This window comes from Sander vitreus, unplaced genomic scaffold (assembly GCF_031162955.1).
Source record: "Sander vitreus isolate 19-12246 unplaced genomic scaffold, sanVit1 ctg265_0, whole genome shotgun sequence".
NCBI lineage: Eukaryota > Metazoa > Chordata > Actinopteri > Perciformes > Percidae > Sander > Sander vitreus.
Window position 1 is genome coordinate 120,001 of NW_027595429.1, and position 15,264 is coordinate 135,264.

A 15,264-nucleotide genomic window follows, 5' to 3' on the forward strand; every position below is an offset into this window, starting at 1 on the left:
ACCGCAACCTGGAGAGGATGGTGAAACAAAACCCATTCAGAAATGTGGGGGGGGGGTTCACAAAGAGTGGACTGCAGCTGGAGTCAGAGCTTCAAGAACCACCAAGCACAGACGTATGCAAGACCTGGGTTTCAGCTGTCGCATTCCTTGTGTCAAGCCACTCCTGAACAAGACACAGCGTCAGAAGCGTCTCGCCTGGGCTAAAGACAAACAGGACTGGACTGCTGCTGAGTGGTCCAAAGTTATGTTCTGGAGTCTGGAGGAAGAGAGGAGAGGCACAGAATCCACGTTGCTTGAAGTCCAGTGTAAAGTTTCCACAGTCAGTGATGGTTTGGGGTGCCATGTCATCTGCTGGTGTTGGTCCACTGTGTTTTCTGAGGTCCAGGGTCAACGCAGCCGTCTACCAGGAAGTTTTAGAGCACTTCATGCTTCCTGCTGCTGACCAACTTTATGGAGATGCAGATTTCATTTTCCAACAGGACTTGGCACCTGCACACAGTGCCAAAGCTACCAGTACCTGGTTTAAGGACCGTGGTATCCCTGTTCTTAATTGGCCAGCAAACTCACCTGACCTTAACCCCATAGAAGATCTATGGGGTTAAGGTCAGGGCAGCAAACTGGTCTGACCTTAACCATAGATCATCTATGGGGTTAAGGTCAGGCCAGCAAACTCTCCTGACCTTAACCCCATAGATCATCTATGGGGTATTGTGAAGAGGATGATGGGATGCTCCAGACCCAACAATGCAGAAGAGCTGAAGGCCACTATCAGAGCAACCTGGGCTCTCCTAACACCTGAGCAGTGCCACAGACTGATCCACTCCATGCCACGCCGCATTGCTGCAGTCATTCAGGCAAAAGGAGCCCCAACTAAGTACTGAGTGCTGTACATGTTCATACTTTTCATGTTCATACTTTTCATGCTCATACTTTTCATGTTCATACCTTCAGTTGGCCAACATTTCTAAAAATCCTTTTTTGTTTTGGTCTTAAGTAATATTCTAATTTTTGGAGATACTGAATTTGGGGTTTTCATTAGTTGTCAGTTATAATCATCACAAACGAAATAAACATTTGAAATATATCAGTCTGTGTGTGATGAATGAATATAATATACACATTTCACTTTTTGAATGTAATTACTGAAATAAATCAATAAAAAAATCTTTCTATATATATCACACACACACACACACACACACAAACATACACACACACTCACACACACTCACACTGTGCTACAGCTGCATGTGAGCTCCTTCACGCAGTCGTGTCACGGCTGCAGACATCACACCCACAGTCCCTCTTCCCCCTGTCGTCAACACCCCCCACCTTCCCCAGTGTGTTAAACGCCACACAAGGGACAACACTGGATCTGCTGTATGCAGACACTAAAGAGACATCCATCTCTTTACCCTCCCCCTGCTGGGCTGCTCAGACCACAACCTGGCCCCCCTCCTGCCTGCTTACACACCTCTGGTGACCTAACCGTGTTCAATCTGGGGACAAAGAGGAGCCGAGGAGCGCTCAAAAGCAGCTCTAGATGGGAGATAAGGAAAGGTCAGCTACAGGACCGCCTCAGTAGGAAAAAGTGATAAAAATGTTGTAAAAAGTGACCAAAACGTCAGAAAAAGTGATAAAAATGTTGAAAAAGTGACCAAAACGTCAGAAAAAGTGATAAAAATGTTGAAAAAACTGATAAAAAAATGTTAAAAACATGACCAAAACGTCACAAAAAGTGATAAAAATGTTGAAAAAAGTGATAAAAATGTTGAAAAAAGTGACCAAAACGTCACAAAAAGTGATGAAAAAAGTGATAAAATGTTGAAAAAAGTGACCAAAACGTCACAAAAAGTGATAAAAATGTTGAAAAAAGTGATAAAAATGTTGAAAAAAGTGACCAAAACGTCAGAAAAAGTGATAAAAATGTTGAAAAAGTGATAAAAAAAATTAAAAACATGACCAAAACGTCACAAAAAGTGATAAAAATGTTGAAAAAAGTGACCAAAACGTCACAAAAAGTGATAAAAATGTTGAAAAAAGTGACCAAAACGTCACAAAAAGTGATAAAAATGTTGAAAAAAGTGATAAAAATGTTGAAAAATGTGATAAAAATGTTGAAAAAAGTGACCAAAACGTCACAAAAAGTGATAAAAATGTTGAAAAAAGTGATAAAAATGTTGAAAAAAGTGACCAAAACGTCACAAAAAGTGATGAAAATGTTGAAAAAAGTGATAAAAATGTTGAAAAAAGTGATAAAAATGTTGAAAAAAGTGACCAAAACATCACAAAAATTATAAAAAATGTTGAAAAAAGTGACCAAAACGTCACAAAAAAGTGATAAAAATGTTGAAAAATGTGATAAAAATGTTGAAAAAAGTGACCAAAACGTCACAAAAAGTAATAAAAATGTTGAAAAATGTGATAAAAATGTTGTAAAAAGTGACCAAAACGTCACAAAAAGTAATAAAAATGTTGGAAAATGTTGAAAAAAGTTACCAAAACGTTGGAAAAACCCGTCCACACGTCCCAAAACCATCTCTGTTTGTACCCGTCTTCCCTGGATCCGTTCCTATTCTGCGCGATGCGTATTTATCTATTTATTACTCAGTCACACCTCCAACTGTATATATAATAATATGTCATCTCTATTCACCAGCACCTTACTCACCTGTATATCTGTGTTTATATACTGTCTGTTTATAAAAGGCTGGGGGGGGGGTCAGTTTTCAGTTCTGATGCTGAGGAAGGCGGACCAAACCACTTTGAGGTTTAATGGGGGGGTGGAGACTTAAAAAAAAGACATTGATCTGCGTCAGTGATGAATGCACATTACACAGTATTATATTACTTAATTATGAAGTATATAGGTAGGTTTATAATGCCGTATTGTTAGAGGAGGGGGGGCATGTTTCCCCCCCAAGGGTTAACATGTTCTCCGGTCTGAAATTCCTCATTTCAGAAAATCTTCGTGGATCCAACAACACGGAAGAATCGGTGAGAAACTGTTTGTTTACGTCACTAAAAGTTCTGTTTTTCTGTTCTCTTATTATTCTACGTGTCTGACAACATTATGGGATGGATCCCTACAGAGATAGACCTTTTAGTTAAAGAGGAAGATCCTTTTTTTAAACATTAAAACATCCGTTTACATGTGGAGATATGCTGGCTCTATATACGCTAAAGCCAGCATATCTCCACCAGACTCCATGTAAATAATCAGGACTTTTAGCGTGTATAGAGCCAGCATATTTCCACCAGACTCCATGTAAATAATCAGGACTTTTAGCGTGTATAGAGCCAGCATATCTCCACCAGACTCCATGTAAATAATCAGGACTTTTAGCGTGTATAGAGCCAGCATATTTCCACCAGACTCCATGTAAATAATCAGGACTTTTAGCGTGTATAGAGCCAGCATATCTCCACCAGACTCCATGTAAATAATCAGGACTTTTAGCGTGTATAGAGCCAGCATATTTCCACCAGACTCCATGTAAATAATCAGGACTTTTAGCGTGTATAGAGCCAGCATATTTCCACCAGACTCCATGTAAATAATCAGGACTTTTAGCGTGTATAGAGCCAGCATATCTCCACCAGACTCCATGTAAATAATCAGGACTTTTAGCGTGTATAGAGCCAGCATATCTCCACCAGACTCCATGTAAATAATCAGGACTTTTAGCGTGTATAGAGCCAGCATATTTCCACCAGACTCCATGTAAATAATCAGGACTTTTAGCGTGTATAGAGCCAGCATATCTCCACATGTAAATGGGTGAATTAAGGGTTTATTTCAACCAAACCAGAGTGGTGATTGTTGGAACAGTGGAAAGATGAACCAAGACGGCTTTTGGTAGTTTGATTTAGTTTCTGTCCACTTTGAATGAAGTGTGTTTTACGATGATAAAAGTCCTGATTATTTAATTGGAGTCTGGTGGAGTTTGGTGACGGTGATTTCAGGCTTCAAAAAATACATGAATTACACTTTAAGGACAATACTGAGGTACTCCAACTGCAGTACCGGATATGGGTACTTCCTCCACATCTGCTCTCACTTCCTGTTTTTTTTCTCAGCAGGAAACATTGGTTCCTGTTGATTGGCGTTGGCCCGAATGTAAAGCTCCATTCAGACAGGAAGAACACCTAACTGGGCTTTTCTGTCATTTGACTCTTGCTTCTGTTTTAAAAAGTGTGTGTGTGTGTGTGTGTGTGTGTGTGTGTGTGTCAGATTGATCCTTGTGTTCTAGGAAACTTAAGTCCGATGTAAGAAGGCGCAGGAATTAATATATTGGAGTCAGGTTTGACAGGCCTTAGGGCCTCATTTTAGACATTATTACCGACTCCTCAGCAAAAAAAAGTCCTCTCACTTCCAACTGCTTTTATTTTCAGCCAACTTAACATGCATAACAAAATTCAACTACTAAGAACTAAACTGAACAATGTTACACAGACATGTGACTATCAGAAATGGAATAATGTGTCCCTGAACAAAGGACGGTCAAAATCAAACGTTACAGTCAGTATCTGGTGTGGCCACCAGCTGCATTAAGTACTGCAGTACATCTCCTCCTCATGGACTGCACCAGGTTTGGCAGTTCTTGCTGTGAGATGTGAGACCCCATTCTTTCACCAAGGCACCTGCAAGTTCCCGAACATTTCTGGGGGGCATGGTTCTCGCCCTTACCCTCCGATCCAACAGGTCCCAGACGTGCTCAATGGAAATTGAGATCCGGACTCTTCGCTGGCCATGGCAGAACAGTGACTTTCCTGTCTTGCAGGAAATCGCGCACAGAATGAGCGGTATGTCTGGTGGCGTTATCATGCTGGAGGGTCATGTCAGGATGAGCCTGCAGGAAGGGGACCACATGAGGGAGAAGGTAGTCTTCCCTGTAGCCTGCAGGAAGGGGACCAAATGAGGGAGGGGGAGGTCTTCCCTGTAGCCTGCAGGAAGGGGACCAAATGAGGGAGGGTGAGGTCTTCCCTGTAGCCTGCAGGAAGGGGACCACATGAGGGAGGGGGAGGTCTTCCCTGTAGCCTGCAGGAAGGGGACCACATGAGGGAGGAAGAGAACTTCCCTGTAGCCTGCAGGAAGGGGACCACATGAGGGAGGGGGAGGTCTTCCCTGTAGCCTGCAGGAAGGGGACCACATGAGGGAGGAAGAGAACTTCCCTGTAGCCTGCAGGAAGGGGACAGTCTTCCCTGTAGCCTGCAGGAAGGGGACCACATGAGGGAGGGGGAGGTCTTCCCTGTAGCCTGCAGGAAGGGGACCACATGAGGGAGGAAGAGAACTTCCCTGTAGCCTGCAGGAAGGGGACCACATGAGGGAGGGGGAGGTCTTCCTGTAGCCTGCGGGAAGGGGACCACGAGGGAGGGGAGGTCTTCCCTGTAGCCTGCAGGAAGGGGACCACATGAGGGAGGAGGGAGGTCTTCCTGTAGCCTGCAGGAAGGGGACCACATGAGGGAGGGAGGGAGGTCTTCCTGTAGCCTGCAGGAAGGGGACCACATGAGGGAGGGGGAGGTCTTCCCTGTAGCCTGCAGGAAGGGGACCACATGAGGGAGGGAGGGAGGTCTTCCTGTAGCCTGCAGGAAGGGGACCACATGAGGGAGGGAGGTCTTCCCTGTAGCCTGCAGGGGGACATGAGGGAGGGGGAGTCTTCCCTGTAGCCTGCAGGAAGGGGACCACATGAGGGAGGGGGAGGTCTTCCCTGTAGCCTGCAGGAAGGGGACCACATGAGGGAGGGGGAGGTCTTCCCTGTAGCCTGCAGGAAGGGGACCACATGAGGGAGGGGGAGGTCTTCCCTGTAGCCTGCAGGAAGGGGACCACATGAGGGAGGGGGAGGTCTTCCCTGTAGCCTGCAGGAAGGGGACCACATGAGGGGAGGAGGGAGGTCTTCCCTGTAGCCTGCAGGAAGGGGACCACATGAGGGAGGGTGAGGTCTTCCTGTAGCCTGCAGGAAGAGCACCACATGAGGGAGGGGGAGGTCTTCCCTGTAGCCTGCAGGAAGAGCACCACATGAGGGAGGGGGAGGTCTTCCCTGTAGTCTGCAGGAAGAGTACCACATGAGGGAGGGGGAGGTCTTCCCTGTAGCCTGCCGGAAGAGCACCACATGAGGGAGGGGGAGGTCTTCCCTGTAGTCTGCAGGAAGAGGACCAAATGAGGGAGGAGGAGGTCTTCCCTGTAGTCTGCAGGAAGAGGGACCACATGAGGGAGGAGGAGGTCTTCCCTGTACCCTGCAGGAAGGGGACCACATGAGGCAGGGGGAGGTCTTCCCTGTAGCCTGCAGGAAGGGGACCACATGAGGGAGGGTGAGGTCTTCCCTGTAGCCTGCCGGAAGAGCACCACATGAGGGAGGGGGAGGTCTTCCCTGTAGTCTGCAGGAAGGGGACCACATGAGGGAGGAGGAGGTCTTCCCTGTAGCCTGCAGGACGGGGACCAAATGAGGGAGGGTGAGGTCTTCCCTGTAGCCTGCAGGAAGGGGACCACATGAGGGAGGGTGAGGTCTTCCCTGTAGTCTGCAGGAAGAGTACCACATGAGGGAGGGGGAGGTCTTCCCTGTAGTCTGCAGGAAGAGTACCACATGAGGGAGGGGGAGGTCTTCCCTGTAGTCTGCAGGAAGGGTACCACATGAGGGAGGGGGAGGTCTTCCCTGTAGCCTGCCGGAAGAGTACCACATGAGGGAGGGGAGGTCTTCCCTGTAGCCTGCAGGAAGGGGACCACATGAGGGAGGGGGAGGTCTTCCCTGTAGCCTGCCGGAAGAGTACCACATGAGGGAGGGGGAGGTCTTCCCTGTAGTCTGCAGGAAGGGTACCAAATGAGGGAGGGGGAGGTCTTCCCTGTAGCCTGCAGGAAGGGGACCACATGAGGCAGGGGAGGTCTTCTCTGTAGCCTGCAGGAAGGGACCACATGAGGCAGGGAGGTCTCTTCCTGTAGCCTGCAGGAAGGGTAGTAGTTTTTTTACGTTTTACGCATGTTGGCTGAAAATAAAAACTGTTGAAAGTGAGAGGACGTTTCTTTTTTTGCTGAGTGTGTGTATATATGTGTGTGTGTGTGTGTGTGTGTATATGTATGTGTGTGTGTGTATATATATATATAGTATAGTGATGTTATAGTGTCTCCTGTCTCATGGTGTGTCTCTGTTTGTTGATCAGCTGATAGTATATGAGTATAGTGATGTTATAGTGTGGAGTGTCTCCTGTCTCATGGTGTGTCTCTGTTTGTTGATCAGCTGATAGTATATGAGTATAGTGATGTTATAGTGTGGAGTGTCTCCTGTCTCATGGTGTGTCTCTGTTTGTTGACTTCACAGCTCATCTGTGGGACGAGACACTTCTGACTTCAGGACGTCCGTCTGGAATTAGTTCCCACTGAAGAACAAGAATGACTTCTCCACAAAAGGTGAAATCACTGTTTTTTTACCAGCCACTTTTTCCGGGAATTCAAATTCATAAAAATGCACTAGTATATTTTGAATTGCTTGAATACATACATTTTTTTTTAGTATTAATACATATTTTATTAATATAGGCAAATAAAAAGTAATGAAAACAAAGGGTGCGAGACCATGGTAAAATTGTGTTTGGTCATATTCTACAGTAATTGTAAACCTACATGTTTAATGAACAAAACGAAAAAATATTGACTCATCTCTCAGTAACATTCACGGCCTGTTTCTCAGATTGTTGCGGCTCAAAATGTCTGATTTTGCAGGAGCTTTTGTAAAAAATTGCGATAAAAGTTGCGATGTCTTTTGTATTTTTGTTGCAATGAAGTTGTGAAAGACAGTTCACAACTTAAAGACAAAAAACAAAAACAACAAACAACAAAAAAAAAAGACAGTGAAAGTTGCAAATGTTGGTCTAATATGAAAATGGCTGGTGGATTTAAGACAAAAAATAATTATTGAATGAATCAAATTTGGACATAGGCTATCTGCCAGTGGCTTGTTGATCTTTACATTGTTAGTTCATTTCCTATCCTGGGCTGGGAAACACACACACACACACACACACACACACACACACACACACACACACACACACACACACACACACACACACACACACACACACACACACACACACACATACTATCCTGGGCTGGGAAACACACACACACACACACACACACACACACACACACACACACACACACACACATACTATCCTGGGCTGGGACACACACACACACACACACACTACTATCCTGGGCTGGGACACACACACACACACACACACACACACACACACACACACACACACACACACACACACACACACACATACTATCCTGGGCTGGGAAACACACACACACACACACACACACACACACACACACACACACACACATACTATCCTGGGCTGGGAAACACACACACACACACACACACACACACACACACACACACACACACACACACACATACTATCCTGGGCTGGGAAACACACACACACACACACACACACACACACACACACACACACATACTATCCTGGGCTGGGAAACACACACACACACACACACACACACACACACACACACACACACACATACTATCCTGGGCTGGGACACATCCATACGCTTTGATAAAGTAGTTATTGGACTTTAACTTATCGTTGATCTTACAATAACGAGTGTAACTGTCCCCATTTAGGTCATTGTGTCGTCTCATCTCCGTTTTTTCCTGCATCCACCGTGTGTGATGGTGTGTGTTTGTGTGTCAGTCGCAGGAGAAGCAGCCTCGCCCGCTGCAGACAGCCGACAGGATTGAAACAGCAGTCGCTTCAGAGAGAAAAAATCGTCACAGCGTACATTGATGTTAAAATGTATACAGGTTGACAGGACGGTCTGAAATGTTTTGCACGATCTTTCGCTGTACGTTTTGTCAATGCGCCTCAGCTCAGCTATATGTGTCACGGACTAGCGCTGAAAACCAATCAAATGATGAACTCTGTTGCACGACTGAAACACGTTACACCAAAACAAGTTCCTTCCCGACGCTATTTTGCAGCGGCATCACGGCCTTTTCCACCCAAGATGCCACTGCGGCTGGTATACAAGGCAAAGTCACCCGCGGGGCCACTACGTGACAAACCCTATGGAGCGAACCATGTGTCCACTACGTGACAAACCCTATGGAGCGTACCACGTGTCCACTACGTGACAAACCCTATGGAGCGTACCACGTGTCCACTACGTGACAAACCCTATGGAGCGTACCACGGGGCCACTACGTGACAAACCGTATGGAGCGTACCACGTGTCCACTACGTGACAAACCGTATGGAGCGTACCACGTGGTCCACTACGTGACAAACCCTATGGAGCGTACCACGTGTCCACTACGTGACAAACCCTATGGAGCGTACCATGTGTCCACTACGTGACAAACCCTATGGAGCGTACCACGGGGCCACTACGTGACAAACCCTATGGAGCGTACCACGTGTCCACTACGTGACAAACCCTATGGAGTGTACCATGTGTCCACTACGTGACAAACCCTATGGAGCGTACCACGGGGCCACTACGTGACAAACCCTATGGAGCGTACCACGGGGCCACTACGTGACAAACCCTATGGAGCGTACCATGTGTCCACTACGTGACAAACCCTATGGAGCGTACCATGTGTCCACTACGTGACAAACCCTATGGAGCGTACCACGGGGCCACTACGTGACAAACCCTATGGAGCGTACCACGTGTCCACTACGTGACAAACCCTATGGAGCGTACCATGTGTCCACTACGTGACAAACCCTATGGAGCGTACCACGGGGCCACTACGTGACAAACCCTATGGAGCGTACCACGTGTCCACTACGTGACAAACCCTATGGAGCGTACCACGGGGCCACTACGTGACAAACCCTATGGAGCGTACCATGTGGCCACTACGTGACAAACCCTATGGAGCGTACCACGGGGCCACTACGTGACAAACCCTATGGAGCGTACCACGGGGCCACTACGTGACAAACCGTATGGAGCGTACCACGTGGCCACTACGTGACAAACCCTATGGAGCGTACCACGGGGCCACTACGTGACAAACCCTATGGAGCGAACCACGTGTCCACTACGTGACAAACCCTATGGAGCGTACCACGTGTCCACTACGTGACAAACCCTATGGAGCGTACCACGTGTCCACTACGTGACACTACGTTCGGAATCATTCGTAACATTTTTATGATTGTAACGAGTAATGGATGCAGGACATAAAAATTGTATTGGAGTAAAACTATTAAACTCATCGAAAATATGTACTGAAGTAAAAATGTGAAGTAGGAGGAAAAACATAATACTCCAGTAGAGTACAGATACAGCCTTTTAGTACTTAAAGCTTTATTGTGTAAGAATTTCTCCCATCTAGCGTTCAGATCATATATCGCAGTCAACTCTCTTTCGCCGGGCAGTTCACAGTACGTCTTGCAGCTACGCTAGCCTTCATGCTTAAAAAAAGCGAAGGTGTACAAAAGGCCGTCTATCAGCCGTGGTTGTTGGAGTCAAAGATTGATGTTGGAAGCTACGATACCTATTAGCAGCAGCTGTGAGTCAAAAACGTGAAAGGTGGAGCAGTATGTCCCTTCCCAGCTAACGTATTTCAAGATGGAGCATGAATATGGATGCAAACGCAAATGTAAAATTCCAAGCCAATAGGAATTCTTGGAATTGATGTTTGTGGTAAATATTCATGGAAAAGGACAAGTTTGTGAACGGGCAACACAGATTTTGATAATGAACAACTAAACACGTTACACACTGGGGCTTTAAGTACAGTAGTGAAGTAGTTCTACTTCGTTACTATACATCTCTGGTCTAAACAAACTATTTCCAAACAGTTGAACATACCACACCGATAACTTATTGTTAGTCATGCTGCCAGTGGAAGAATATGGTAACTCACATAGCAGCGCTTGCAAACAGTGGCTTTTTTGTTGACAATGCGAACGTTGTCAATATAACTCACTGGAAATCCCAAATACTTTCACACCGGAGACTTCAGTGAAAGAGGAGGGGGCTCCAGTTCTGTCGATGGGTTTCCTACATCTGCAGTTGCAATGCTATCTTTTGACTGGTGTAGATAAGTTAGAGGAGGTTGACTGGCTGCACTTCAGACGAACTGACCGAAGAGCTGGTTAATTAACCCGAGTCGTGTCACTGAACCGGGAGAATGGACCGACTCACTCCTGTTTTGTTTTTTTACCTCATTTGTGCTCAAGTTGAGTGCGATCGTGTAGCAGGTCTTCTTCTGCTACTGTGTGTGTGTCTGGCTCATTAGCGCCTCCACTGGAGTAGTGGTAGAATCAATCAGGAAATGGGCTACCTTGAGCAGGCTACACGTGTGTTTTTTTCAGCCTAGCGAGCCGACAGGACATAGGGGCGTGACAGCATCGATGGTTCCATTTTTTTATTCAAAATTCGAGATTGTGACTTAATTTTAGTCTTTCGATTGACTGAAATTAGTGACACCCTCAATATTATAAAAAGTTGTTTATTTATCACAAACTAACCAACACTTGATCGTACATTTCCCATAATGCAACTCCATAATGGGGATGTCTGCAGATACTTAAGAAAGGCAATGCATCAGTCAAACAATGTTCCACAGACATGCTCTAAATGTTGTTTCTAGTTTAAGATAGATCGCTACAGCATGGCACCTCACTAACTCACTCTCTGTTTTTCTGTCTGTTGATAGAAACCGAGAAGAAGAGGAGTCCAACGTCACTGCTGTCAGCACTGTGACAAATCCTTCACAACATCAGGATATTTAAAGATTCATCAGAGAGTTCATACTGGAGACAACCCATACAGCTGTGATCAATGTGGGGCAGCTTTCAGACAACAGAGTCACCTAAAAAGACATCAACGCATTCATACTGGAGACACACCTTACAGCTGTGATCAATGTGGGGCAGCTTTCATACAACAGAGTCACCTAAAAAGTCATCAACACATTCATACTGGAGACAAACCTTACAGCTGTGATCAATGTGGGGCAGCTTTCACACAACAGGGTACCCTAAAAAGTCATCAACACATTCATACTGGAGACAAACCTTACAGCTGTGATCAATGTGGGGCAGCTTTCACACAACAGGGTACCCTAAAAAGACATCAACGCATTCACACTGGAGACAAACCTTACAGCTGTGATCAATGTGGGGCAGCTTTCATACAACAGAGTCACCTAAAAAGTCATCAACACATTCATACTGGAGACAAACCTTACAGCTGTGATCAATGTGGGGCAGCTTTCACAGACCAGAGTTACCTAAAAAGACATCAACTCATTCACACTGGAGACAAACCTTACAGCTGTGATCAATGTGGGGCAGCTTTCACACAACAGGGTACCCTAAAAAGACATCAACTCATTCACACTGGAGAGAAGCCGTACAGCTGTGATCAATGTGGGAAGACGTTTTCTCACAGTAGTCACCTTAAAAAACACCAGCGCCTCCACACCGCCTCGTAGTGAACATGTTTCAGAGCCAAGCTGTTTCCTGCTGCCTCCTCCTCATGCCCTGATAGCTGTGTTGTTATATTCTGATCTTCTCTCCACATTGAAGGCTGACCAGCAGTAACTTTATCTTCTGAACAGCGTGGATGTTATCCTGGATATTAGGGGTGCACGATTCAGAAAATGTCACGATTCGATTTAAAAAAAACAACAAAAAACCCCGATTCACAGTATGTAAATGTAGTTACTTTTCCCATGTGAGAGTCAACATACAATTTAAAAGAAAAGAAACAACAAATAAATGTAGTTTGATATTACTTTATATGTCTTTATACAAAAATAGAAACTTCTGCAACTAAAACCTGCAAAGTGCCAAGCTTTGGCCAGCTTTCAAATACATTTAATTCAGCATTGAAAGAGTGCGTTGGTTGACTGGCATGTTAGGTACGTTAGGTTGTTGTTGGTCCACGTCTTTAATGTTGATTTCTGGGTGATGGCTTACCATGGGAGTTCTCAAGTTTATGGTGTTTCCAAAATACTTAACTTTCGCTTTACAAAGCCCACATATAGCATGATTCCTATCCTATCAAGTTCTGTCTTCCCCTCGAGGATATAAAAGCCTAAATGTGCCCAAACTCTCGCCTTCAATGAGGATGGAGCAGGTTGAATAATTCTTTCTATGAGGTTTGCCATTGTTTGCGCCGACTAAACTACTTCTGCTCCACTCGTTCTTCTTTTGATTATAACAAGAGTGCCCAGGCCCACGCCATCTATGGGAATGGCGAGCTAAACTCATTTCAGGTCAATAGTATACACGCCATTACAAAACAAAAAACAACTGCCCAACTGCCATGTTTCACTTGTTTGAAAGCCATGATGTCTCTCTTTCTCATAGGGGGGCCAAATTCTCTGGGCGGGCAAAGCAGAGAAAGGGGAGGTAACCTTTCCCCTTATGACGTCATAAGGGGAGGTAACCTTTCCCCTTATGACGTCATAAGGAGGAGATTCCAGATCGGCCCATCTGAGCTTTCATTTTCTCAAAGGCAGAGCAGGATACCCAGGGCTCGGTTTACACCTATCACCATTTCTAGGCACTGGGGGACCATAGGCAGGCTGGGGGAACTCACATTAATGTTAAAAAACCTCATAAAGGGACATTTTCATGCCATGGGACCTTTTAAAAAAAAACATCCAGAAAAAAGTGGCAAAAACTAGGTGAGCCAAAATCTACTGTGAACCTAGTCTATGTCAACGACGTTCCACATCCGGGATTGTTCAGGTGCCGCCGGATGTCCGTCCCCTTCCTCTGTCTCTGTGTTGGGTTTCTAACCTCTGGCTGATTCATGAGGACTATGGTTACCTGCTCCTCAGATCTCTGCAGGGTAAATCCAGACAGCTAGCTAGACTATCTGTCCAATCTGAGGTTTCTGTTTCACGACTAAAACTACTTTTGAACGTTCACATGTTCCACCAAAACAAGCTCCTTCCTGAGGTTATTTAGCAGAGGCACCGTGGCTCCGTCCGGAGCTTAGCCCCGCCCACGATGATTGTGATTGGTTTAAAGAAATGCCAATAAACCAGAGCAGGTTGTTCTCCCATCCAGGAATGCTGTGGGGACTAGACAGACCTTCCTTCACAGCTCTGTGGAGGAGGGTCTGTCTATGAGAGAACTACTCATAATACTTGGAACCTAAATTGATATGCGGGCTGGGACAGAGTCTGAGATGTTGGGCCGGGTTTATATTTTTTAAGTTGTTTACATTTTTATAGGTTTTAGCTTTTTATGTTTTAAAAGTTTTGTTTTTACATTTTAAATTTTTATTAATTTTGTTATATTTTTAATGTTTTTTTTAAATCTATGTTTTTATGTTTTTTGTGTGTCTATTTTATGTATTTCTATCTTCACCTTTCACTGAATAAATGTACCCAGCATGCCCTCTGAGGGTTTCCTTAGTATTTCCTTAGTATAAATGTAATGTTGTTTTTAACATGTGCTAAATAAATAAATAAAAGTATTTCCTTGATTAATCTCTTGGTAGATAAAATGTGATTATTAATAATATTATTATGGGTCCAAGCCCGAGTCTGCAAGAACCAGCGGTAGCAAGTTTTTGTAAGGATTATTATTCTTCTCCGCCTAAAACTATGACTTTTCAGGACTGGTCCCAAACTCCGCAAGGACCTCAGGTGCAACAATTCACCCATTTCCACCACTAGGTGGCGCTATAGCAGAAAAAACGCGGTTGGCCCTATAACTCCCACACCGTACACCAGACATTTAAAAACCATACATCCACGCGTTCTCTGGATCCAACTGAATCACGTGATATAGGCCCCGCCCATTTCCGCCTAGATTTTAATGCGTGAAAAATCACGATTTATCAACAACCTACTTTTTCGAACTCCTCCCAGACCGTTCAACCGATCGGCACGAAATTTGGCAGGTAGCATCTCCAGATGGGCCGGACAAAACGTTAATAAAAATAATTTTGATAGGATAAAAATTGTGCACATTACGCACAAAGAAGTGTTGTGTAGCTAACTACGAAAACACCAACTTTGCCATATCTCGGCCAAAATAAATGCTATCAACGTCAAACTTTAGATTCTTGTTTGTCGTTTTACGAAAATTGGTCACTAGGGGGCGCTACAAGTACAAAAAGTTTATATCTCATGAACCACTCATCCGATTTTTACAGAAATGTTGGATACCATCTAGGGCCCCTCCTGAGGCCAACCCTAGACTGGGGTACTGAGAGGTCAAAGTGGGCGTGGCCTATGGGACCCA

The 15,264-nt window shown here is 45.1% G+C and overlaps 1 protein-coding gene across 2 annotated transcripts in view; it reads left to right on the top strand.

Annotated features, from left to right (window-relative positions):
- The first annotated feature begins 2,920 nt into the window (after positions 1 to 2,920).
- Positions 2,921 to 15,264, top strand: part of LOC144513495 (uncharacterized) — a 29,308-nt gene continuing 16,964 nt past the window's right edge. The window contains exons 1-4 of one of the 2 annotated variants that reach the window (XM_078244588.1): positions 2,921 to 2,997; positions 4,081 to 4,120; positions 7,314 to 7,402; positions 11,712 to 14,415. In XM_078244588.1, coding sequence (XP_078100714.1) covers positions 7,385 to 7,402; positions 11,712 to 12,491 — 798 coding nt within the window. In that variant the 5' untranslated portion in view covers positions 2,921 to 2,997; positions 4,081 to 4,120; positions 7,314 to 7,384 and the 3' untranslated portion in view covers positions 12,492 to 14,415. Of the gene's footprint in view, positions 2,998 to 4,080; positions 4,196 to 7,313; positions 7,403 to 11,711 lie in introns of those variants that run through there. The other variant, XM_078244587.1, reaches the window with a different exon arrangement.